We start from the raw sequence: 27,896 nt of genomic DNA on the forward strand, positions 1-27,896 counted from the left end.
AGTATCAAACATAGGCCTTAATTTGAGGAGAAAATATCTGAGAATGTACATCTGGAGTAGAGCATTCTATAGTAGTGAAACATGGACTGTGGGAAAACCGGAACAGAAGAGATTTGAATCATTTGAGATTTGGTGCTGCAGGCGAATGTTAAAAATTAGGTGGATAATTAGGTAAGGAATGAGGAGGTTCTGCGCGTAATCGGAGAGGGAAGGAATATGTGAATAACACTGATAAAGAGAAGGGACAGGATGATAGGACATCTGTTGAGACATGAGGGAATAACTTTCATTGTACTAGAGGGAGCTGTAGAGGGCAAAAAATGTAGAGGAAGAAAGAGATTGAAATACATCCAGCAAATAATTGAGAACGTAGCTTGCAAGTGCTACTCTGAGATGAAGAGGTTAGCACAGGAAAGGAATTGGTGGCAAGCCGCATCAATCCCGTCAGAAGACTCATAAAAAAACCTGAGTGCAGCAACTCTACTTGGCACGGACTCAACAAATCGTTGGAAGACCCCTGCAGAGATGCTGAGCCATGCTGCCTCTATAGAGGTCCGCCATTGGAAAAGTATTGCCGGTGCTGGATTTTGTGCAAGAACTGACCTCTCAGTTATGTCCCATATATGTTCGATGGGATTCATGTCGGGTGATCTGACTATTTGCTCGAATAGTCCAGAATGTTATTCAAACCAGTCGCGAAATTGTGGCCAGTGACATAGGGCACTGTCATCCACAATAATTCCACACTTGTTTTGGGACGTGCTGTACGTGAATGACTGCAAATAATATCCATGTAGCGGAACATAAGCAGACGACCCAGTCCATTCCATGTAAACACAGTCCTCACTAAAATGGAGCCACCATCAGCTTCCACAGTGCCTCGTTGACAACTTGAGTCCATGGCTTCGTGGGGTATGCTTCACACTCAAGCATTATCACCAGCTCTTACCAACTAAAATCGGGACTGATCTGACCAGGCCACGGTTTTTCAATCGTCTATGGTCCAACCAATAGGTCACGACCCCAGGAGAGGCGCTGCAGGTGATGTCATGCTGTCAGCAAAGAGGCTGACTTCGGTCATCTGCTGCCATAGCCCATTAACGCTAGGTTTCACCGCAATGACCAAACGAATAAGTCCGTCGTTCGTCCCACATTGATTTCTGCATTTATTTTAAGGAGTGTTGCTTGTCTGTAGTGGCGATAGGAGGGGTACCCAGCCACCCCTTAAATTAATCATGCCAAATCCGACCCTAACCTTGCCGACCCTCGGCAACTGCAGGAGAAAGGCACAACAAGAAGAAGAAGAAGAAGAAGAAGAGTTTTGCTTGTCTGTTAGCAATGATAACCTAACGCAAACTCCGCTGCTCTCAGTCGTTAAGTGAAGGGCGTCGGCCACTGCACTGTCCGTGGTGAGAGGTAATGTCTGAAATTTAGTATTCTCGGCACACTCTTGACACTGTGGATCTCGGTATACTGAATAATCTATCGATTTCGGAAATGGAATATCCCATGAATCTGGCTCCAACTACCATTCCGCGTTCAAAGTCTGTTAATTCCAGTAGCGCGGCCATAATCACGCCGGAAACCTTTCCACATGAATCACCTGAGTACAAATGACAGCTCCATCAATGTACTGCCCTTTTATACCTTTTGTACGCGATACTACCGCTAACTGTATTTGTGCATATCGCTATCCCATGACTTTTGTCACCTCAGTGTACACAGAAATGAAGGCTACAGTACAGTGCGGAAGACAGCTGAAATAAATACGCAATGAGGCGAACAGAAAAGACAATGTTATTCAGAGACAATAATTACATTGAAGCCACCGTGATTTGTGTGTTTTGAAATGTGAAAGTGACAAACACGTCCGCATCACCCAGCTGCCTGCGTGATGGAGGCCTAGTCCAGATGGTTCAGAGCAAACAACAGATTTTCAGAGAACACCTAGCTGGTGAAACAGAGACGTGTGTGGGAGGCACTCACCGGCTGGTGGGAAGAAGTAGGGCAGGCACGCGCAGGTGGCGATGGCGTACTGGCGGAAGCATTCAAGTCGGCAGTTGGCGTACGAGTAGGCGCCCTGCTGCAGCGCGTCCCTCTCGTTGCTGTACAGGCAGCCTCGGTCCCCCGGCCGCAGCGATCGCACCGTATCCGTCGTGTACGTCACGTCGCTCGACACCCTCACCACGGCCATTTGGTCTGAGCCCACGATCAGACCGTCCATCCGCAGCGCAGTCGGCTCGTTCACCGACACCTGCGCCGGCGCTTTGTTTTACTGCCTGGTGAAGCTCTCTTCTATGCCACATCTTAAGCTATGAAATCTCTGTAGAGTAAAAATTAGCTCTATAAACATCAACAAGTGTTCAGCGAACAGAGATCCTGTTAACTTCACCCTAAAGCCAGAACACAGTAGGTGGCGGTGCCCCGGTTGATCCGTTTCCCTTGACTTTTTCTCAGGGAAGATGGGGTGTTGGGAATTCGGAACACTGTCATTTATACACGTTCCAGTCACATTAATGACCACCTGTCAAACCTTGAATAACCACATTTTACAGCGCAGAATCGCTGAGAGAAGTGCAGGAAGAGATTCTGTGAGGTTCTTGAAGGTACTGGCAGTGATGTGGAGCCATGTAGACTCCCGTGCCATGGCAAGCTGCATAGATTTGTCAGCTGTTGGTACATGGGGTGAACAGGAAAATCAAGATGGTCCGAGAGAATCTCGATCGGGTTTAAAACCGGGAAGTTTGGTGGCCAGAGGAGTACGGTAAACTCATCCCAGTGCTCTTTGAACCACGCATCTACACTGCGAGCTGTATCATAAATTACATTTTCCAACTGATAGATGCCATCGTGTTGAGGAGAAACAAATTGCATGTAGTAGTGGAAACGGTCTAGAGATAGACGCATACTTGTGTTAATCCACTGAGCCTTCCAGCATGACGAGTTCACCCAGGGAACAGCCTCCGGCCTGGTCCCTTACGGCCAATGTTAGAGGGTTTTTGGTTACAGACGTTTCATGCCGTACATGCCACCGGCCATCTATCCCATGGAACACAAAACATTTATCTGAAGAGATTACCTGTCGCCACTCAGTGGACGTCCAGTTGCGGTACTGGCGTGCAAATTCCAGTCTTCGTCGCCAGTCAACAACAGTCAAAAATGGTTCAAACGGCTCTGAGCACTGTGGGACTTATCTTCTGAGGTCATCAGTCCCCTATAACGTAGAATTAAACCTAACTAACCTAAGGACATGACACACATCCACGCCCGAGGCAGGATTCGAACCTGCGAACGTAGCGGTAGCGCAGTTCCAGACTGTAGCGCCTACAACCGCTCGGCCACTCCGGCTGGCAACAGCATGGGTGCATGAACCAGGCACCTGCTGCAGAGGCCCATATGCAGCAACCTTCGATGGACGGTAATTGAGGAGACACTGTGGATAGCCCCTTGGTTCATCTGAGCGGTCTGTTGCTCAAGAGTTGCACGGCCATTCGCCTGTAGACATCTCCGCAGGCGTCGTTTACCTCTGTCACATATGGCCCCTGATTCACCACAGTTGCCTCGACGCCGGTTTTGGATAGCGCCATTATACAATTTAGCAACTTAGCTGTTTCGGAAATGCTTCGTCGACCCTAAAACCAATGATCATGTCCCTTTGGACGTCAGATAAATCGATCCGTTACCCCATTACGACAACGACTGTACTTCTTTCCGCATCCCATCCTCCATTGCACGTTGACACTGAACATAGGCGGTGGTCACATTAGTGTGACTGGACTGTATAAGCACAGATATCGCACGTGGCGAGCCCGAAGCGTTTGTCCGGACCAGTCCCCACCACTAAGGAATAGAAACCAAGAAATTTTTTTTATTTAAATTTAGGTTACAGATTCGGACTCCCGATAACATTGCTAGTAATTTGATCCTAAAATCAGTCCAATCAGTTGATTAATTACAAGTCGACAAAGTGAACCATTTTGTTTCCAGACAACAAGCTGGAGGTAGCGGTTCAATTTTGATATTCCCACTGTAATTAAAATATAAAGCCCCGTAAGACGACGAAATCCAATGAAGCTCCCTGGCGTTATTTAAAATTTAGGTTGCAGCTTCGCGGCGGTGGTGGATGCTTGTCAGTTCCTACCTCGTCTGAAGAACCTGCAACGGAACAGGTGCCGCGACCTGAGAAGCAAAGAGACCGTGCCGCCGACGGAGCGTTGCTGCACAAACAGTTCATTTGCACACCCTGTCACGTTGGCTGTGGGAACTCAGTTGTCAACTGCGAACACACACCAAGGTGTGGCATCCGTGGTTACAAATGGCAAGTAGAGCCACTGTCCACCCCATTCAGTTGCAGTTTCTGAACGAGATGACATCGCGAGAGTCTTTGGGCGGAAGTTACCGTAATTTTACCTTCCATTACTTTGAACGCATCCTTGTGTTTAGTCACCCTTGATCTGTTCGTCATTATTTGAATTAGGAAGTGCCCAGCAACGACAGTGGTTACGACTATGCTACCGTGATGTTTACACCACGAGATACCGGCTTTCCAAATCCACGTGTGTGGAATACTTTTTCGCCCGACCCCTGTTTTCTGTGACAGTATTTGTTGCCCATGCGTAGCTTCCGTCGTTGTCGTGTTTCAGTTTGGTTTACTTTCCGCACTATCTCTATGCGCTAGACTTTATTCTGTGAATGTAACTATGGAACTACGAGGGCTATTCGGAAACTAAGGAACGATGGTCGCGAAATGGAAACCACAGTGAAAATCAAAACTGTTTTATTTGCAACAATTAGCTACAACTACCAGCTACTTATCTCCATAGTCGCCGATCCGACTTAGACGTTTGTCGTAGCGCTGTACCAACTTTCCAATACCCTCGTTATAGAAGGCAGCCGCCAGTCCTTTCCGCCAATTCTCTACGCTGGCCTACAGCTTGTTGTCTGTGCCAAAAAGTTGTCTTCATAGCCAGCGGTTCACGTGAGCGGAGATGAAACTCAGAGAGAGACAATTACTGGCTGTATTGTGGGTAATCAAACATTTCAAATTGAAAACGATGCAGAAGCATCTTCATTGCCCCTGCAGAATGCGGCTGAGAATTGCCTTGAAGAAGGAAAACGCACGACAGTTATGTAATGTTGGCTGCATAGCTTCTGGCGAAATTTCTCGCCAGGCCCTTGTACTTGGCGGGAGACACCATTGTTCTACTCGTAGGTATCTTTATGTGCTCCCTGTGTGCTCAGAACTGAAAAGAACGACGTAACGCGATCGATGGGCATACTAGAGACACTGCCCAACACACCAGGGAAAAACATCGGATTTTCTCTGTGGTTTCATTTAGCGACCGATCGTTCCTTACTTTCCGAATAACCCTCGCATTTATAACTTCTCGTCCTTCAAGTCAACTGCAAGGCAAGGTGCTATTATTTGTGGGCGGTAACTGAAGGAAGAAATTGTGCCAGATTACCTAGTTTTCATGTGTTACTTATTGAATATGTGATTTCATTACCAGAATCTACTGACTGCCATCGGTCTGTAGCTTCCGTGCCTTCTGTCCTTTGTTTAATTGATTCATTACTACCGACGAAATACATACAGTAGGAGAGGGAGCCAGACGCTGGGCGGTCGAGTACAGAAAATCAGCAGGTAACTGGTCTTTTAGGTAACAATGACAGTTTATCTCCGAACACCACTTTCCGCAATCTGCTCAACAGTAAAGCAGCTCCAAAATTTATATGGAGAAAGACATTTGCATTTTTGTTTTAATGCCTATAGCTATGATCTGATTTATTGTAAACTCCTTGTAACTTCTCTGAGTGTAAATAAAAAGAGTGTTACACTGGAATCATTAGCCATTACTGCCGTTACAACACTGGTCGTCAGTCTTCTGACTGCCCCGGTCTGGACCACCACGACTCTATCTTGCGCCATCTCAGTGCAGCGCTTGCACCCAACATCCTCAAATATTCGTTGGATACATTCCGGTCTCAGACTTCCCCTACAAGTTATGGCCTTTACAGCTCTCTCTAATATAATGGAAGTTATTCCCTGATGTGTTTGCACATATCTTACCATTCCGTTCCCTTCTTTTATGTGTTTTCCATATAGGCCTTTCCTCGCCGACTCTATAGAGAATCTCCTTATTTCTTACCTTACCTTATCCTTGCATAGCGCCACATCCCAAACACTCTGTTTTCCTTCTTTTCGGTTTTCCCACGATCTACGATCCACTTCCACACTATGCTGTGTTCCAAACGAGCTGAGAAATTTCTTCCATAAAACTAAAGTCTATGTTTCGCACAAGCAGATTTATTTCAGCGACGACGTACCCCTCTGCCTGTACCGGTCTGCTGCTTTTATGCCCCTGCTTGGTCCACCATGTTTTATTTTTTTATTTTTCTTCCAATGTAGCAGAACTCCTTCACTTCATCTACCTCGTGGTCCCCATTTTAAAGCTACGCTTATCGCTAATCCAGTTTCTCCTACGCTTCATTACTGTCGTCTTTCTTTGGTGCTGTTCATTCCATTAAACAGGTAATTTTGCGAGAGTACTCAGAGGGAGAATTATAAGGCCGTTTTTTTTATTTTCAGTACATACATAAATAATCTAGTAGACAACATCTGAAGTAGTCTGCAGGAAGGTTAAAACGCCAGAAGACTGTACCGAAATGCACGAATTCCTGACGAGGCTCGACAATTGGTGCAGGTACTGACAGGTAACAGTGACTGTGACTAAAGGTCACGTCTTGTGCATAAATAGGCAAGGGGATCCATTGCTGTTCCATTACGCCATTGGCAAAAAATGCCTGAAAACAGCAACAGGTTGGATTAATTCGAGAGAGAGAGAGAGAGAGAGAGAGAGAGAGAGAGAGAGAGAGAGAGAGAGAGAGAAGAACCAAGAAAGAGCAGTGCGTTCGTCACGGGGTATTTAGTAAGCAGGAGAGCGTTAAGAACATGCTCAACTATCTGACGTGGCAGAAGCTACAAGAGAGGCGTTTTGTTTCGAGGAGAGGTTTACTACTGAAATTTCGAGATGGTACTTAAAAAAAAGCTTGCGACAAATTACTTCCTTCCACATACATCGTACGAAATGACTTCGTCAAGATAATCAAAGAAATTAAGGGTCACACTTGAGTTTACCAACGGTCATTCTTACAGTCACCATTCGCGAATGGAATATGGATGGTGGAAAACAGTACAGATGTAGTTTTTGCTGTAGATGCAGATGTGTATCTCTACCAGACAAGGTATTACTTATCCATCATAACCATGCCACTAGCACAGTACATTCAGTACCATCATTACCAACCCTTCTGTCGTAGTTACCATCAACCGGTAATCAACTGAAATTTCATTTTGAGTGCTATGCTTCGATAGAAATCGGGCCGTGACTTTCTATTTCTGCCTGTGCCTTTAGGCCAAACGCCTTTGTGTCAACTGCAAGCCATAAAATTTCGAAAATATTGGTTGAGGAGATGAGACACATGATAGAAGTTCACAAATTAACACAGTTATAGATTACTGTTATTGTTATAGTCAAACCTTCAAATATAGGCTTCATGCAGCTCTATCCTGAGTGACTCTCTTCCTCTCCGCACAAATATTATGCAATCTAAAAGCACTGAGTATGCTTACTGTGATCAACTCTGCTCTCTTTCTATACTTTACTCGTATAAACCCTCTCGACACCCAAATTACCTACGTGACCAAAGTAACTATTTCTTGACGCCTCAGGGTGTATCATAAAGCTCTTTTCTCCTCGACTGAATGCAGCGCCTCTTCAATCATTATTCGATCTACTAATTTAGACGTCACGTTCTTCTGGAAAACGACGTTTGAAAATCATCTCTTCTCCTATTGTCTGCACTGCTTATCGTCCGCGTTTCACTTCCATCTCAGGCTCTACCCCAGACCAGTATTTTCAGAAAAGACTCCCTAACAATTAAAATTACACTGTCAAATCACATCAGTGTGACTACCTGTCAGAAGCCTGAATAACTACCTTTTGCAGCGCTGTCTGCTGCGAGACGTGCAGGAAGAGCGTCAATTGATGAGGTTCTGGAAGGTATCGACAGGGGGGGGGGGGGGGGGGGTGAAGCCGTGCCGACTCCTGCGCTGTGACCACCCCTGCTAGGTGTCTCGATTGAGGATCCACGAACTGCCCGGTTGAGGTGCTCCCTCAAATTCTCGATTGGGCTTAAATGCGACAAGTCTGATGGCTGCGACACAACGGTAAACTCATGCTGGTGTTCTTCGAACGACGCACGTGCATTGCGAGTTGTGCATTGTCCTGCTGGTAGATGCCATCGTGCCAAGGAAAAACAAACTGCACGTAGGGGTGACATGATCTGTGAAGGATCGTTTAATACTCCTGATGACCCACTGTGCCTTCCAGAATGACGATGTCACCCAGAAAATGGTTCAAATGGCTCTGAGCACTATTGGACTTAACATCACAGGTCATCAGTCCCCTAGAACTTAGAACTACTTAAACCTAGCTAACCTAAGGACATCACGCACATCCATTCCCGAGGCAGGATTCGAACCTGCGACCGTAGCGTTCACGCGGTTCCAGACTGAAGCGCCTAGAGCCGCTCGGCCATCAGCGTCACCCAGCGAATGCCACGAATATATTCGTCAGACCATAACGCTACATTCTTCAGCCTGGAACGTTCCGATGATTGCAGCAGAGTGTTTGTTTTCTTTCTGATGGAGCATAAAACGTGATTCTTCTGAAAAGGCCACCGTCGACACTCAGTGGACGGCCAGTAGCGGTGCTGGCGTGCGAATTCCAGCCTTCGTCGCCGATGAACAGCAATCACCGCGGGTTCATGAACCAGGCCACTAAGGCGCAAACCAGGTGTGTGCTGCGGAGGTCCATACGCAGCAATGTTCGTTGAGTGATGGTTCGGAAGACACTGTCGGTAGCCCCTTCGTTCATCTGGGCGGTCAGTTGCTCAACAGTTGCACGTCTGTTCGCCCGTACACACAGCCGCAACTGTTGTCCACCCCTGTCATCTATGCCCGGTGGTGCACCACAGGTGTCTTGGCGCCGATCTCGGATAGAGTCATTTTGCCATGCACGGTACACTTTAACCACAGCAGCACACGAGCAGTTTACAAGCTTAGCTGTTTCGGAAATACTTCGATCTTTGGCCAGGAAACCAATGATTATTCCCTTGTGGATAAGATAAAACTCTCTGCGTTACAACCACTGTACGGTTACCCGCGTCCCCGCCCCCCCCCCCCCCCCACCCCCCCGGCACGCTTTATGTGCCCTCCATTGTGTTGCCACCTGCTGTCTGTGAGTAGTTGGTTGCTGCACGTTGAGGTCGAACACAGGCGGTGGTCACATAAATTTGTCTGGACCGTGTGTATTCGACGTTAACAAATTTCTCTTCTTTCAGAAAAGCTTTCCTTGCTGGTGCCAGTCTGCATCTTATAGGCTTTTTACTGCAAAAATAGAAAAACACGTTACTATTTTTAGCTTCTCATTTTCTAACCTAAATCCCACAACATCGCCTGATTAAATTCGATTGCACACTGTTACCCTTGTTTTATATTTGTCGCTGTTCATCTTACCATTTTTTTAAAGACACTACCCATTCCATTCACTTGATTTACCAAATCTTTTGCCGTCTCTAAAGAAACGGCTATGTCATCTACAAGTCTTAAAAATTTGTTTTTTACACCTTAAAACCTTTACTTTGCAGGTAGAACAAACACACTACAGTAGAGTCTCGATAGTTCGAGGTGAACGGGACCGGAACCACCTCGAACAATCGCAAACTCTGACTATGGAAATTTAAATGGGAAAAAGAAATATGAACTTTATTAAAATAAAAGTATTTACACATGCATTTGCATTGGTAGAATAACAATAATTATTTATTTAGACAAGTAATAGTGAAGTGTCTTGTTTGGTGAAACTGCAACGTTTCCTCGCGGCAGTGCCACGCCACCGTCTCAGGAGCAGTAGGTCAGTTGGTGTCGCCTCAGGCTGTTGTTCCACGTAGCATATGGCGGCCTCGAGAGCAGCGTAGTCATCGGTGTGACTCATCATCGGTGCAGCCTCTGCTTCGTCATTCTCGTCTCTCACACACTGCGATGGAATGTTAACCATGTCAATTATAGAAGAGTCTGTCACTTCCAGCTGTTCGTCCGAACTTAGCCACTCGCCTACTTCCACCTCTGCTGCCTCTACACACCCTGGCAATCTTCTGATTAAATTACGCAAGGGTTGATCGTCCTCATCTGCTAAATCTTCAGTTTCTGTCTCTGGCATACTTTCCTGTAGAATTTTCCTCCATGACTTAGAGATTGTGTCTGACTTTACTTCGCTCCAAGATTCGCTAATCCAGTACACGACGTCCTTCAAAGTCACTTTCTTCAAAGCTCCTACAATGCTTTCGTTGTCTTCGGAATGCAGGATTGACTGTAACAATCGTCGTCGATACTTTTTTTTAGACATTCCAGAATGTCCTGATCCACGGGCTGAATGAGACAGGTAACGTTTGGTGGGAAAAACAAGGCGCGGATACCGTCGCACTGCAGTTCTCCTGCACTTGGATGTGAGGACGGATTATCCATGAGCAAAACTGCTTTGCATGGCAGTCCCCTTTCTTTTAAAAAATTCTTGCAGTGAGGTACAAATGAGTTAAAAAGCCAGTTCTTGAAGATTTCCTGATTCATCCGGGCATTATTCTGATGTGTATAGACAACCGGAAGAGCTGAGATGGATACATTCTTGAATGCTCTTGGCTTGGCAGACTTTCCAATCACAACTAGTTTTAGTTTGTGATTTCCAGTTGCATTTGAAACTGCCATAACTGTGAGCCGCTCTTTGCTTTTTTTGTGCCCAGGAGCACTTTTTTCTTCACAAGAAGCAAGTGCTCTCGCTGGTAACATTTTAAAATTTAGCCCAGTTTCGTCACAGTTATATATTTGTTCATTAGACAAATTTTCGTCAGTTATGATTTTTTTAAACTCTACGATAAATTCTGAAACGGCCTGAGCGTCACCAGAGAGTTTTTCTCCACATACGTCTAATTGACGCACTCCATAACTCTTCTTCCACTTGTCGAGCCAGCCCACACTAGCAGCGAAATTGTCATCTCCTTCCTGCAGCTGGTTTTTGAAAGACAAAGCCTTTTTCTTGCAAGATTGGGCCAGAAATCGGAGCACCCTTATGTCTCTGTTGGGTAAACCACATGAACGATGCCTCATTTGCTTTTTCTAAGTCTGACTTCTTCATACTTCTTCGACTGAGAGATTCGTATGAGCATTTCTGTGAAGAAAACTGTTCCAATTTAAGTCGGTTTCTTCACCAGTCACCAACAGTAACATCACCGACATCATATTCGAGAGCAAGATTTTTTTTATTGTTTCTCCTTTGTCAAGTCGTCTTAGTGCTTCTAATTTTAGATGCACAGGCACAAATTTCCTGTTTTTTGTTACAGCACTCATCTTTGTAAGGTGTACAACGGAACACACAGTCAACAAACAAAACGACACACAACACTGTACAGTACGGGTACTGGGAACCACAGTAGCGTATGAACACAGTTTTGATGGGTAGCAGCCGGCAGCAGTCGGGGTATTTCGTGCCATACTGACAACAGATGTTCGTGCAACAAGGCAGCGAGCTAATCGTCGGTGCTGATTGCATTGTTGTCTGCTTTGTCACTGAGCTGTACTCTCCCTATCTATCTTTTGCAATGATGTTTTCATTATTTATCATGTCAGTAAAAAAAGAAAGTAGATAGTTGCAACCTCTTTTTCTTTTTTTCTTTTTCTTTTTTTTAAGTGTCTCGGATTATTGGAAACTCTAACTATAGAGACTCGAACTATCGAGACTCTACTGTAACAGTAACAACAGTTGCAGTCCGTTGTGGGTGTCAGACAACAGTTTTCCGCCGGCCGCGGTGGCCGTGCGGTTCTAGGCGCTCCAGTCCGGAGCCGCGCTGCTGCTACGGTCGCAGGTTCGAATCCTGCCTCGGGCATGGGTGTGTGTGATGTCCTTAGGTTAGTTAGGTTTAAGTAGTTCTAAGTTCTAGGGGACTGATGACCACAGCAGTTGAGTCCCATAGTGTTCAGAGCCATTTGACCCATTTTGAACAACAGTTTTCCATGTTATGTAGGCCATGATAACCACACTAAGTCGCTGAAGAATATGTATCATCAAAATCTCCTCGCTGTTGTAAACCAATACAAAACTTTCTCAGTTTAGCCGCGATTCCGTAGTAAGCGGTGTGGGGGACGTACAGTGTAACTGGTCATACCTTCCCACCCGAGACTCCACTAGCTAAGCTAACTAATTGTTGGATTTCTCTCTACTTTTCTTTTGTAAACCTCTCGTAGATGTTGTCACTCGAAACAGTTCTTGTAGCGCATTGGATTATTCAGAAGATGTCGACTTAATGGTGCAGTTAATTATTCTTGAATGCCACTCATCCTCTCTTTAAATGTTGTCTTCCTCTTCGATGACAGAGTGTTTCTCCCAAGGTACGATTCCTTTCTCCTGCTATTTAGCATTCCTTAGGTCATTTCTCTCCTAGTACCCTGGTATCGAACAAAACGCTACCTTGTTTTGTTCCTCTTCTTCTGCTTCTTTTCCCGACGTAGATTAGGTGATATCGACTGCTTCGGTCAACAGCGACCAGCCACCTCTTCCATGGTCTTCTGTCTATCCCTCTAAGATTGCGGTCAAAAATTTGTTTCGAAAGTATATTTTCATGCATTACTCGTTTATCTACATGTTACCACTATATGTTACTGCTTAGGTCTCTCGTATTGCACATTGAAACAACTCGCAATTTATTTCTAATGTTTTTTTAAACCTTTTTCTCTGGTGTAACCTGTAACAATAACGAGAAATGTATTTCTGCATTTGTATCCTGCTCATATCCTCCTTGGATACTCAGGTTTCAGATCGATAGAGCATAGTAGGTATGCCTATGACTATATGACTCATCTGTGTCTCTTTTGTGGCTTTTTAGCGCATTTCTAATTGTTCCACAGATTAAGCTAAATTGTAAGAGCTTGTTAACAATTTCACTATCGAAATTCCGTCCCATCTCACAGCCGAGATACTTAGTGGGTTACTTGTTCCAATATTACGTTTTTGTTATAATTTTACATCTTACAGTCAATCTTCGTTCGAATACCGCAACCTTTGTTTTACTACTGGAAATCGTGTTATGATTCCCAACAAATTATGTCAAACAGCTCTTTGAAAATTATCTTCATTTTCTTGAATTACTATTTGATTATCTGCAAACAGTAGAGCATTTATGGTCATTTTTCTGAAATGCTCTGCTGGATGGAAATATTTTTTCTAGTGATTGCTACGAGCTGATAAAAACTTTTCCCAAGGAGATCTCTCAGTTCTTTTAGTTCTCTGCGTGCTTCTGAGTCGTACAGGGTGTACCAGAACTCTACCGACAAACTTTCAAGTGTGTTACTATGTACCAAACCAAGGAAAAAAGTCCAGTTCACATGGATTCTCAAATGCATACGTTAAGAGCTGTGAGCATTTGTTCATCTTCGCTACTGCGAAACAAATCGCTTCTGCAGAAGAAGTTCTCGTAGCTCTTAAGGTATACACGTTTCAGAGATCGTGTTTACTGGACATTTTTCTTGTCTTGGTCCGTACTACCTTCTCCCAAACTACGGAAAGCAAAAATCTTGCAGTAGTAGAGATGTCTTTCACAGTATCGTAGGTTAGCAAGTACTCATTGTTCTTTAGGTATGAATTTTAGATCTCATGTTTACTGACACTATTTGGTTGTTTTCATCCATACTACTACATCTGATAGCTTACTGTTGGAGCTCTGGTTCACGTTGTACGTAGTATTCCAAAATTCCTGAGAGGACATGTCAACTTGCACTCTAGATTCGTACTGTTAGTGGATGATGACATTCTGTTATCTATAATACAAGTTTATATGTGATTTACAACAAATTTATTGCATAGAAGAGTTTCATAACAAGTTGTATATAAAGATATTATGTTTTTATCTTTTAAGGGTGGAATTAATTTTATCCATTACTGGAGATATAAAAACTTAAAGCCAATTAAGCAGATGTCTTGAATGTAGCCACAGGAGCAGCTAAGTTGTGAGGGGGAACCAGGAAGTTATCTTCCCTGCAGGCAAAGCGGCGAGAATGACACTCAACGGTGTGCGACCTGGACCGTTGTCATGGAGATTTTTTTTCCGTGTCTCAATAGTTTTACCTCTTAAAAGCAGCAGTTCTGGTTAAGTATGACCTCTTGCAAACTACTTCATGGTTGACCATTCCATTCGCACTGAACAAGCCGACCTACGTCGTTTCCACGTTGGTTTATATCTTTTTTTTATTTTTTTTTATTTGTGGTAAGTTCCTATGGGACCAAACTGCTGAGGTCATCGGTCCCTGAGCTTACACGCTATTTAACCTAAGTTTAACTAACTTACGCTAAGGACGACATACACACATGCCTGAGGGAGGACTCGAACCTCCGACAGGGGGTGCCGCTTGAGCCGTGGCAAGACGCCTGTTTTATATTTCCTAGTGGTAGTAAGGAATTTCTCCACTGGCGTAATTGTTGCTTGAGTTGTGTATCATATCCATAACACCTTGCCGCATCGTCTCTTAGAGCAACTGATTAATGTCAGGAAAGCGCTTCACCACAGACTACTGACTCTGTAACTTCTCTGTAACTTAATATATTGACTTTCGACACTACCCCAGTGGTACAGCATCGTCATTCGTGAGACCGGTGGAACGAGCCACTAACTATCCGAATCTTATTCCTTTACGATACTCAAATAAATACACGGTCCAGTCACGTTAAACTGACCGCCGACTAAGTTCAACGTCAACGTGCAATAACCACTCAGAGACGACAGGTCTTCTATGCTATATGCATTAGCTGTGGAAGATACATAAAGCTTGTCGGGGGTCACGGGAAACCGCACAGTCATCGTCGTAGTGAGGAAACGGCCCAACTTATCTGAAGTCCAAGACGGCATGATCATGGGCGTATCTGACCAAGGGCCGCGAGGGGTAGCCGCGTGGTTTGGGGAGCCTTGTCACGGTTCGTGTGGCTCCCCCGTCAGAGGTTCGAGTCCTCCCTCCAGGCGTGTGTGTGTGTGTGTGTGTGTGTGTGTGTGTGTGTGTGTGTGTGTGTGTGTGTGTGTGTTGTCCTTAGCGTAAGTTAGTTGAAGTTAGATTAAGTAGTGTATAAGCCAAGGGATCGATGATCTCAGCAGTTTGGTCCCATAGGAACATACGCCAAATTTCCAAATTTCTGACCAAGGGTCTAAGCATTTTCGAAACGGCTCAGTTTGTAAACTATTCGCGCGCCGTTGTGTTTAAAGTATATCGCGCATGGCAGACGGCGCTATGCAAAAGTGGCGCTGAGAAAACAATGGTGCACAATGGGCCATGGATGACAGGATGAACGACGGCTGCGGATATGTATACGGGAGAACAGACATGCAACTGTTGAGCAGCTAACACCCCAAATGAACCAAGCACTACCAACAGAGTCCCGTCAAGGACCGTTCAGCGAACATTGCTGCGTATGGGTCTCCGCAGCTGGCGCCTGGTTCATGTACCCATACTGACTGCTGATAATCGGCGACGAAGGCTGGAATTGGTGCGCCAGTACCGGAACAAGACGTCCACTGAGTAGGGACCGGTGTGCTTTTCAGATGAATGGTGTTTTGCACTCCGTGGGACAGACGGCCGGTAGCAACCAAATACACTCCAACAATCGTCGGAAGGGTCCAGGCCGGAGGGCATTCCCTGGGTGATGTCGTCATTCTGGAAGGCACAATGGATCAACACAAGCTGGCGTCTATCGTTGGAGACCATGTCCACCCCTACATGTAGTTTATTTTTCCTCGGCACGATGGCATCCACCAACAGGACGATGCAACTGGTCACATAGCTCGCGGTGCACGCACATGGTTCGAAGGGCACCAGGATGCGTTTTCCGCACTCCCTTGGCCACCCAACTCACCGGATTTAAATCCAATCGAGCATCTGTGGGACCAACTCGATCGGGCTGTTCGCTCCAAGGCTCCTGAACTGAGAAATGTAGCACAGCTACAGCACTGGAGTCTGCATGGGTCCACATCCCCATTGTACCTTCCAAAACCTCACTGACTCCCTTCCCTCAAGTCTCACAGTGGTTCGCGCTGCAGAACGTGATTATTCAGGCTTTTGATGGGTGGCCACTGTGTGCCTGACGCAGGTTAATGTTTGCCTGGAACGGCCAGAATGGATTTAGCGTAGCTTACTCACCACAACGCCCCTCTGCACGCTTAGCCCTGGCGGCTGCAGGGAGGATGTGTTGACGTCGAAGCGCAAGCCAGACCACTTGCCAGAGGAGGACACGCGACGTGGCAGCAGCTCCCCGTCCCGCGAGTGTGTCCTGGAAACAGTGCTCTGCTTTCATGTATGTTCTTGTATCCAATTTATACTTCCACCTACCTCACATTTCCTTTCCTTGTACTCCTTTTGTTTCATCTCTTCGTCCTCCTTGTACTCCTTTTGTTCCACCTCTTCGTCCTGGTCTAATGACTGTTCACAATTGGAAGAGCTTCAACAAGTGGAAGCTTTCAGCAAAAAACGCTCAAAACGCTCACTTATTGTATACAAGGAGTCGACATTTCGTGTTTTTTCTTCCTAAGCCATCCGTGAGCTAACGGCCTTACCACAGTTGCAACATCGATTCCCGTGAGTTCATCGAAGTTAAGCACTGTCGGACTTCCCTAGCACTTGGACGGGTGACCGTCTGGGTCTACCAAGCGCTGTTGGTAAGCGAGATGCACTCAGCCTTTGTGATGCCGATTGAGGAGCTGCTAGACCGAAAAGCAGCGGCTGTGGCCGGAAGACTGACAGCGACCAGGAGAGAGGTGTGCTGACCACATGCTGCCCCGTATCCGCATCCAGCGACGGCTACCGGCCGAGGACGACACAGCGGTTGGTCGGTACCGTCGGGCCATCCGACGCCTGTTCGGACGCAGTAAGTCATCTATAGGAGTTCAGTTCTACAGACCAATGCAGGAGTCCTAAGTGACATCACCGTTCGTTTTAGTCTTCAGACACTTCTAGCCAGTAGCACGACCATGAACTCTGACTCCCATCGCTTCTTGGCTGATAGATCAATCACCGACATCTCTCCTTGAGTTCCAAAGAAAATCTTTGTACGAGCTGATACGGTCCTACAGACTAGTGATCCCGAACAGTTTTACTTCCAAAAAAAATTTTGAGCTTAGTACTTCATGGCACTTCCTGCACTCCAATGAGATCACTGACAATCAATCGCGTTAGCGAAGGGTGTTATTGCTGAAACAACCGGTTTTCGGTTATACACTACCGGCCATTAAAATTACTACACCACGAAGATGACGTGCTACAGACGCGAAATTTACCGACAGCAAGAAGATGCTGTGATATGCAAATGATTAGCTTTTCAGAGCATTCTCACAAGGTTGGCGCGCCACTGGCGACACCTACAACGTGCTGACATGAGGAAAGTTTCCAACCGATTTCTCATACACAAACAGCAGTTGGCAGGCGTTGCCTGGTGAAACGTTGTTGTGATGCCTCGTGTAAGGAGGAGACATGCTTACCATCACGTTTCCGACTTTGATAAAGGTCGGATTGTAGCCTATCGCGATTGCGGTTTACCATATCGCGGCATTTGCTGCTCGCGTTGGTCGAGATCAAATGACTGTTAGCACAGTATGGAATCGGTGGGTTGAGGAGGGTAATACGGAACGCCGTGCTGGATCCCAACGGCCTCGTATCGCTAGCAGTCGAGATGACGGGCATCTTATCCTCATGGCTGTAACGGGTCGTGCAGCCACGTCTCGATCCCTGAGTCAACAGATGGGGACGTTTGCAAGACAACAACCATCTGCACGAACAGTTCGACGACGTTTGCAGCAGCATGGACTATCAGCTCGGAGACCATGGCTGTGGTTACCCTCGACGCTGCATCACAGACAGGAGCGCCTGCGATGGTGTACTCCACGACGAACCTGGGTGCACGAATGGCAAAATGTCATTTTTTGTGATGACTCCAGGTTCTGTTTACAGCATCATGATGGTCGCATCTGTGTTTGGCGACATCGCGGTGAACGCACATTGGAGGCGTGTATTCGTCATCGCCATACTGGCGTATCACCCGACGTGATGGTATGGGGTGCCATTGGTTACACGTCTCGGTCACCTCTTGTTCGCATTGACGGCACTTTGAACAGTGGACGTTACATTTCAGATGTGTTATAACCCGTGGCTCTACCCTTCATTCGGTCCCTGTGAAACCCTACATTTCAGCAGGATAATGCACGACCGCATGTTGCAGGTCCTGTACGGGCCTTTCTGGATACAGAAAATGTTCGACTGCTGTCCTGGCCAGCACATTCTCCAGATCTCTCACCAATTGAAAACGTCTGGTCAATGGTGACCGAGCGACTGGCTCGTCACAATACGCCAATCACTACTTTTGATGAATTGTGGTATCGTATTGAAGCTGCATGGGCAGCTGTACCTGTACACGCCATCCAAGCTCTGTTTGATCTGATGCCCCGGCGTATTAAGGCCGTTATTACGGCCAGAGGTGGTTGTTCTGGGTACTGATTTCTCATGGTCTATGCACCCAAATTGCGTGAAAATGGGATCACATGTGAGTTCTAGTATAATATATTTGTCCGATGAATACCCGTTTATCATCTGCATTTCTTCTTGGTGTAGCAATTTTAATGGCCAGTAGGGTATTTTCGGTAATATGTTTCTTTTCGTGGCAGTTTAACCTAATTGTTATAACCAGTTTCTGAAATAACCGGTTTTCGGTGTTTTATTCCTGTAATAAACGAGGAAAACGAACAAAGATTGAAAAATTTTAGTCCAGTTTCAAGATACATAGAACCAAAATATTAAACAGGCACCGTTCGCTGCTTTACTCGAATAATGAGCGGTTGAATGCTACAAAACATGATCGGTAGTCTCCTATCGATTCTAAGTTTTTGAAACTGCTCAAGCATCACGTTGTAATCGAGGAACATGACAATATTTCGGGATTACCAATCGTCAGAGTCAAAGGGTGAAAACTGAGGTTGAAGAACTCAATTTTTCGTGTCAATTTGTCCGTTTTGAAGGGCTACATGCAGATAAAGGCGTACTATGTAGAGACAGCATCAGATCAGCCATTATCTATTTTTAGTGCGTACTATGAATGACTTGTTGTTAAGCTTTTAATTGTTTACAGTTACAATTATTTCCTTCCTCTTATTATTTCATAGAAATGGCTGACAAATCTTTAATCTTTTAACGCAAACGAAGCATTAGACTTCATTGCTACGTCACTTTATAAAAATATTTCCAGACTAGGTCTTGTGCCCTTCTACAATACTACGGATGTCCGGCGACGCCAGTGAGAAACTACCTTACAGACGAGGTGGGTGCAACTCTTGTCCACTGCGCGTACACGCGTACCGTAGCCAAGACACACGGCAAGTTAATTATTTTCTCAGGAATACTGTACCAATTCTTGTGCCATATGTTTGTTGCTCGTATCTGTCGACATTTTTATTAAGATAACACTGATCGCTTTTCGCATATGCTATTATAAATCAGTATTTCAAACCAATTCAAATTTTAGGAATAAACATTACTTTTTTAAACAAAAAACAAAGGTTTATTTAAAAATAAAAAATTTTGCATTGATTTATATTTTGTTTGTAAAAAATAAAAAATACCTCTTATAACCGAAACTGAACAAACCGAAAATACCGGTTTTTCAAAAATACCGGTATCGGTTTTAACTGGTCAATTTTTCCAATCCCTACATCGGGCTTCACGTAACACTGGATAAGTCTGTCTGAAGGAATATCGCAAATTGGAGGGCCTCTACAATTATGCAGCGTCTGAACACTTTAAATTTCTTCCGTGGTTTCACTGAAACAGAATAGATGAGTATGATAAGGAATTGTGTCTGAACCTAAACGTGGATAGGAATAACAGAGTCATTGTTCCTCGTGCGCCTAGATGTTTGAAGGGGGAGACTTTCATGGTTCTCCGTTATACAAATGCGCAGAACTGTTGAAACAGTGACAACTGTCCGATTTCTACACTCCTGGAAATGGAAAAAAGAACACATTGACACCGGTGTGTCAGACCCACCATACTTGCTCCGGACACTGCGAGAGGGCTGTACAAGCAATGATCACACGCACGGCACAGCGGACACACCAGGAACCGCGGTGTTGGCCGTCGAATGGCGCTAGCTGCGCAGCATTTGTGCACCGCCGCCGTCAGTGTCAGCCAGTTTGCCGTGGCATACGGAGCTCCATCGCAGTCTTTAACACTGGTAGCATGCCGCGACAGCGTGGACGTGAACCGTATGTGCAGTTGACGGACTTTGAGCGAGGGCGTATAGTGGGCATGCGGGAGGCCGGGTGGACGTACCGCCGAATTGCTCAACACGTGGGGCGTGGGGTCTCCACAGTACATCGATGTTGTCGCCAGTGGTCGGCGGAAGGTGCACGTGCCCGTCGACCTGGGACCGGACCGCAGCGACGCACGGATGCACGCCAAGACCGTAGGATCCTATGCAGTGCCGTAGGGGACCGCACCGCCACTTCCCAGCAAATTAGGGACACTGTTCTTCCTGGGGTATCGGCGAGGACCATTCGCAACCGTCTCCATGAAGCTGGGCTACGGTCCCGCACACCGTTAGGCCGTCTTCCGCTCACGCCCCAACATCGTGCAGCCCGCCTCCAGTGGTGTCGCGACAGGCGTGAATGGAGGGACGGATGGAGACGTGTCGTCTTCAGCGATGAGAGTCGCTTCTGCCTTGGTGCCAATGATGGTCGTATGCGTGTTTGGCGCCGTGCAGGTGAGCGCCACAATCAGGACCGCATACTACCGAGGCACACAGGGCCAACACCCGGCGTCATGGTGTGGGGAGCGATCTCCTACACTGGCCGTACACCACTGGTGATCGTCGAGAGGACACTGAATAGTGCACGGTACATCCAAATCGTCATCGAACCCATCGTTCTACCATTCCTAGACCGGCAAGGGAACTTGCTGTTCCAACAGGACAATGCACGTCCGCATGTATCCCGTGCCACCCAACGTGCTCTAGAAGGTGTAAGTCAACTACCCTGGCCAGCAAGATCTCCGGATCTGTCCCCCATTGAGCATGTTTGGGACTGGATGAAGCGTCGTCTCACGCGGTCTGCACGTCCAGCACGAACGCTGGTCCAACTGAGGCGCCAGGTGGAAATGGCATGGCAAGCCGTTCCACAGGACTACATCCAGCATCTCTACGATCGTCTCCATGGGAGAATAGCAGCCTGCATTGCTGCGAAAGGTGGATATACACTGTACTAGTGCCGACATTGTGCATGCTCTGTTGCCTGTGTCTATGTGCCTGTGGTTCTGTCAGTGTGATCATGTGATGTATCTGACCCCAGGAATGCGTCAATAAAGTTTCCCCTTCCTGGGACAATGAATTCACGGTGTTCTTATTTCAATTTCCAGGAGTGTATTTATAACTGGATGCACTCATATCGCAACCCGGCAAGAAACGTAACACAAGTCAAAAAATGGAATTTTTTTGTTAAGTCCCTGACGATTACGTGCGAAGTGCCGCAACGTGCACGAAAACTATAAAGGAATTTGCTGCCAAAAATGATTACTTGAAATGTAAATGAGGCTTATTCAATTTTATACAGGTTTTATAGAATTTATTCTTTAAATATTTTTCTTTCCTCGTATTGCATATTTAACAGTATCATTGTTTTTGACGGGGTGAGATATATTTGCTTTTAATGAGCGGCAATGACTTCACTCTCCAGGATTGATTTGATTTGAACAAGGAAGCTAAAACAGCTTAGGTCTAACCCGCCACTGCCCGCATCGAAACTAAGTCTATTGTGCGGTATCGCTCCCTGTATATCTAGTAAAGCCAATCAATGCCCTTAAATAGTGCAAGAAATCCCTCTATCACTTTTTTGTTAGACGCTATTTCTTCAGGTCAAGTTGTCCCGAAGATTATTCATCTTTTACTCTCCAATGCCATGCATTCGAAGACTAGGTGTGATGCAGTTTCTTCTCCATCACAGATCCTACATTTAGGGTCCTCTTCCGTTGTACCCATTGTGTGTAGGTATTTTTTTTTAAATTCCCATGGCCGGTCATCAGTCCAGTCATAAGTTTGATCTCTTTTCTGTTCAATCCCTGGATTACAGAGCTTCTTTTAAAACATGGCTTGGGCACCATTACCTTACCATGTTTTTGTTTATGGACCTTGGTGCAATATCCTACGCGCTGTTTCCTAAGCCAGTTCGGTAGTTCTAATTTGATCGTACCTTGGTGATTGTCAGAACAGATTCCGGTCCAATAAATGGAGTTGTTGCCCCCATCCTAGCCAATTTATCGGCTTGTTCATTGCCACAGATCCATGAGTAGCCTGGGACCCAGACTAGGTTTATCCTATTGCTTCCCCCTAGCTCCACCAGAGCTCTGTGGCATTCTGCAGCAATCTTAGATCTTGTTGCAGGGGCTGCCAATGATTTCAGGGCTGCCTGGCTGTCTGAATAGATGTAGATGCTACGGTCGTTGTAGCACCTACGCATATTCTCCTCCACACATGCCCTGATTGCAACAATTTCGGCTTGGAATACAGAGGCCAGTTTGCCTAGAGAGGTGATGCCTTCCAGTCTTGGCTGAAACCCGTACATCCCTGCCCCAATGCCTTGATCTATTTTCGACCCATCAGTGAACTAAACGATATCCTCCATACGGTGTCAAACTGTTTTTTCCCACTGCTCCCTGCTTCCAATTACTATATTGTAAGGCTTGTCGAAGCAGTTGGGAGCTGTTATGTAGTCGGCAGGCATATCCCCAGCCATTCCTATTTTTACCTCACTCACTATGTTAGTGTGTGATTCTCAATATCCGAATGAGACCCAGTTTTTGCCAGTTTTAAGTCTGTGTGACCCAGCTGCTGCCACCATCTTGACCCAAAGGTGTAGTGGAGGCATGTCTAGCATGGCTTCCTTTCCAGCGGTTGGTGTGCAGCTAATTCCGTCTGTTGTGGATAAACAGGCCAATCTCTGCACCTTAGCAAGCTCCTTAGCTGCAACCCGCTGTTCTACCTTCTTCCACCACACTACGGCCCCGTAGGAAATCTACGTCTGACCACTGTGCTGTATATCCAGTGCATACTCTTAGGGCTTAGGCCCTTGTGTTTGCTACAAGCCTTTCTAGTACTCACTAGAGTACTTTTTGCCTTGGAGCAGATGCTCTTAATGTGAGGGGTCCATGTTAGTTTCTCATCTAAGGTTACCCCTAGATATTTCACTATCCCCTTCACAGATAGAGTTTCATCGAAGAGCTTTAGATTCAAACTTGAGTGTTGAATATGTCTCTTCGTAAAAGTCACCACAACAGTCCTCTTAGGATTAACCCTCAAATCCTGTTTGATGCACCAATTTTGCACAATGTCCGAACTTCCTTGTGCCATATTTCTAAGTGTGTCAGTAAATTTGCCAAGTATTACTATGACAAGGTCATCTGCGTATCCTTGGCAGGAGCATTGTCTGGAATTTAATTCCTCAATGAGTTCGTCCCCACAATAGAGGGGACAAAACCACTCCTTGTGGGCAGCCTCTATTGGTGTTAATTACCACCTTTTCATTCATCATGGTAGCCTCTACCTTCCTTCCACTAAGCATGGCCCTGGTCCACCTGCCTGTAGTGGTCCCCAGGTCATGCACCTCTGCTGCCCTTCCCATGGAATCGAAGGTCGTGTTACTGAAGGCCCCTTCGATACCCAGGAAGATGCAGAGGGCTATTTATTCGAAGTGAAGTGCTTTTTCCACCTTCCCGACGAGTTGGTGGAGAGCTGTCTCACATGATTTACCTGGTTGGTATGCGTGTTGGTTCAGGTGTAGAGGGACCCTACATAGCCTCCTCTCCCCAACGTATACATAAATCAGTTTTTCCAATGTTTTGAGAATGCAGGAGGACAGGCTGATTGGTCTCATATCCTTAGCCTTGGTATGATCAATTCTCCCTGGCTTTGGAATGAAAACAACCTTCACTGCCCTCCAAGCATTGGGAATGATTCCTATTGCTAGGCTAACCCTGGATACTAACGGCTGTATGAGTTTTCGGTGTACTGTCACTTCTAGCTTCCAACTCTCTGTAGGGTAAAATAAGCTTGCCTCGTAGGGAAACAAATCATAAAATGGAAATAAATCACAATCGTTAGGTTACCGGCCGCATGCATCATCTGCACCTGAGGAAGGTGAGCGACCTGGCAACGGTGCAGAGAACAGACGCCGCGTCGAACAGCATCCTGTGATTGATTGTTGCCATGACCGCCGTAGAGTAAACAACTAGGTTTTAGTCACATCGTTATTTTGAGTCACACTTTTTATATACCCCCAGTTGCACGTACGTGGTGTGCGCAGCGGCTCTTGGCCACACAGTGCTGTTTCAAATATGCTTCGCAACAGAATCGAAGGATCACCTTTTCGAAACCTCGTAATTGCCTTCCATTGTGACGCATAAGTTTGAGATTTGGGTCAAAGGTGTGTACAACTATCCTGTGTGATGGTGCAAACATGGCTCTCCGCGACATTACGATTGGGGTAGACGACGCTTCAGATTTGCACCAAATTTCATCACCAGTCCTGCCTAACGCCACCGTGGACATGTCACACGATGGGAACGTCGCCACAGCTGCTTGTACCTGTATTTCATCCCATATTTTGATGCCTGTGCGATGGAGGTCAGAATCGCGACACCCAGCGTTGAAATTACCCGTTTTTCTTACGAGTGGCTGGGGAAAATATTCCAGACACGCCACCGCTCTGAAATGGACAAAAATTCCTCATGGGGCTGGCATAAAAGGTGTAAATCAAGCCACCCCTTTCCTTAGGGCGTTGAATACGACAGTTCGCAGTGCGATGTGAAACAAGAAGACGTTCTTGACAACCTTTGACACTTCTGACCCCTTCTGATGTTTCAATCCTTTCTAAGGACATGGTGGGACTGCATTCGAATTGAAGGTAATCCCGCCCCTTTTGAGCACACCGCGAGTGCCATTTTTGCTCTTGTGTACAGGATGGAACCACTAGCGCCCGTCCAAAACAATGAGACTAAATTTGAACGCGATCAGGGGTACCAAAGGGCGCATACGCTTTTTCAGGCCTCACAACAGAGGATCCCCCTAAGAAGCCCTCCCACCCTCCCGCCCCCCCCCCCCCCAGAGCTCGGGAGAACCGTTGGTGGTATTCAAATATGGCCTTTTTTTCGCATATGTCGACCTTGTTGTTTGAAGCACCGTCGATCCTAAGGGTGGCGTAACAGCGGGCCACGCTTTAGCCGCATTACAGAGGAAGGCTTTGCGCACCTTTCACCCACATTCCAAACTTATGCATCGCAATGGGAGGCAATTACAACGTTTTAAAAAAGTGATCCCTTAATTCTCCTGCGCAACGTATAATTCGTAATAACTAACAATATATAGTAATATTCCATAAAATTTCGGGCGTGCAGCCGCATAAATTCAGCTTCTTCTTCTAATATTTCGGCTAAATACCGTCCAGCTATCTTCAGAGTGAGCCGAGGTGACTGACGCTCCAGCACTTGCTCCGTCCTTTTACACCCGTGTACCTTTGGCCGCATACGCAGTGGTTCGGTCCTCGAGTGTAAAAGGACGGAACAAGTGCTGGAGCGTCAGTCACCTCGGCTCACTCTGAAGATAGCTGGACGGTATTTAGCCGAAATATTAGAAGAAGAAGCTGAATTTATGCGGCTGCACGCCAGAAATTTTATGGGACAGTCTTTACGCCGCGAAAACATGACCTTGCACAACAATATACTTAATAGTCGAAACAAAAACGTTTTGTTCAAATTCGATAAACACAGTACAACAGTGGTTAAAGGTCAAGGACATCACAATCCAAATAAACGAGTACCGAGTAAAGTACTAAGAGCTGGCAAAGACCCACCGTGGTCTGATGACACTATGCGAAGAGTTTTGTGAAAACAGAGACTACTACATTCTCGTTGCTAAAGAGAAAGTCAGTAAGCTACTAGACAAAACTCACGTGTGTATAAGAAAGGCGATGCGTGGAGAGAACAATTTTTTAGAAGATCAAGACTCGGCGAAGTCCGCCTACGTAGCTAAGTGGTCAGCGTATCTGACTGCCATGCGGAGGACGCGGATTCGATTTCCGGAACGACCAGTGATTTTTTTTTGTCGGTGAGAGCGCTGGAGCAGGGCGCACTCAGCGTCGTGATGCCAACTGAGGAGCAACTTGATTGAGAAGAGGCGGCTTCAATGTCTGGAAAGGCGACAACGGCCGGGAAAGTGATGTGCTAACGCTATGCTCCTCCAAACTGCACCCGAATGACGCCATAGGCAGACGACGACGCAGCGGCCGGTCGGTACTGGAGGGCGCGCCAGGGCCATTAGACGGAGCTGCAGCTTCACTTTTCTGGTCTCTGCGAAAGATCTGTCAGATAGTCCTAGGAAGCTGTGGTTGCATGTAAAGTCAATGAGAGGATCCAAACCTTCATATTCTCGTGAATCAGTGTGGTAAAAATGGAAGTGAACGTATGACACCGTTGGCCGGGAGGCCCCATCCGGGGAAGTTCGGCCGCCAAGTGCAAGTCTTACTTAAGTCGACACCACACTGGGCGAACTGCGCGCTAGTGAAGAGGATGAAATGATCATGAGGAGAACACAACACCCAGTCCCCGAGCGGAGAAAATCGCCAACCCGCCGGGGAATCGAACCCGGGGCCCCCTGCATGGGAAGCGAGCACGTTTCCACCCAGCTAAGCAGGTGGAAATCAGTGTGGTGTTCAAACTGAAGTAAACATACGGAAAGACGCAATATTAAATTTCACACTCAAAAATATATTCATATTTGACGATACTCCGGTTATCGCATACACTCATCAACGGGGTGTAATAGAAAGATGTGGCCAAACTTTTAGGAAACGTTCCCAACACGTACAGAAAGAACCTACGTTATATGGACATAGCTTATTTCCATGTTAGAACTCAGATTTTACAACTCTTGAACATGCCAATCATGCGACACACGCAGGGAAATAACCTATCAGAACGATATGAAACAATATAATAAACGAAATGTTGAACTTCCCTCCTTTCGCTATCGCATTGAACCACTGATGCCTGATGTACCACTGGACAATTGTGTATTGTTTCACAGCCTTCCACAATGCAGGCACGAACACTACGTCGTGTACTGAGGTTCCTTACACAACAGGTCTGAAACGCCTCCACAAATAAAAGTCTAATGGTTTGGTCTGAAGAACATGGAGGCCAAGGAATCTGGAGGGCCACGTTTCGAAGTCCCCGTCCGTCCATCCAGATTTAAGTTTTCCGGGATTTCCTTAAGTCTCTCGAGCCAAATGCCGTAATGTTTCGTTTGAAAAAAGCGTGGCCAATTTTATTCGCCATTCTTTCGTAATCGGAGCTTGTGCTCCATGTACAATGACCTCGCTGTCGATGGGACTTTAAACTCAATCTCCCTTTCTTCGTTGCTTCATTTTTCTGGGCGTCGAAAACCAACTGCGGATCGTTTCATGTAAGGAAACAATTCATATAATGCTAATACCATTGAGAGGTATTCATATTATTTTGCATACTCTGTCAGTTCTGCTCCTTACGTAAAAATCGATACGCATAGGTCACACAGAGCAAAAGCATGTAGTTGAGTAATCTTTGAATATTGCTACAGTATCTTTGTGTTGCTACGCAGTCTCAGCTTGAGAACGCTAGCAAAATTACAAGCATTCTAAGTGGAACATACGTATTCAGATTGATGGAATTGGAGTAAGAATAT

The 27,896-nt window shown here is 46.1% G+C and overlaps 1 protein-coding gene across 1 annotated transcript in view; it reads right to left on the reverse strand.

Annotated features, from left to right (window-relative positions):
• LOC124606402 (pickpocket protein 19-like) overlaps positions 1-27,896 on the reverse strand; it is a 94,430-nt gene that overhangs the window by 33,648 nt on the left and 32,886 nt on the right. Inside the window, exons 4-5 of the mRNA XM_047138382.1 lie at positions 16,481-16,589; positions 1,987-2,254 (exon numbers count right to left, since the gene is read on the reverse strand). Coding sequence (XP_046994338.1) covers positions 1,987-2,254; positions 16,481-16,589 — 377 coding nt within the window. The remainder of the gene's footprint in view (positions 1-1,986; positions 2,255-16,480; positions 16,590-27,896) is intronic.

Source organism: Schistocerca americana, chromosome 3 (genome assembly GCF_021461395.2).
Source record: "Schistocerca americana isolate TAMUIC-IGC-003095 chromosome 3, iqSchAmer2.1, whole genome shotgun sequence".
Taxonomy (NCBI): domain Eukaryota; kingdom Metazoa; phylum Arthropoda; class Insecta; order Orthoptera; family Acrididae; genus Schistocerca; species Schistocerca americana.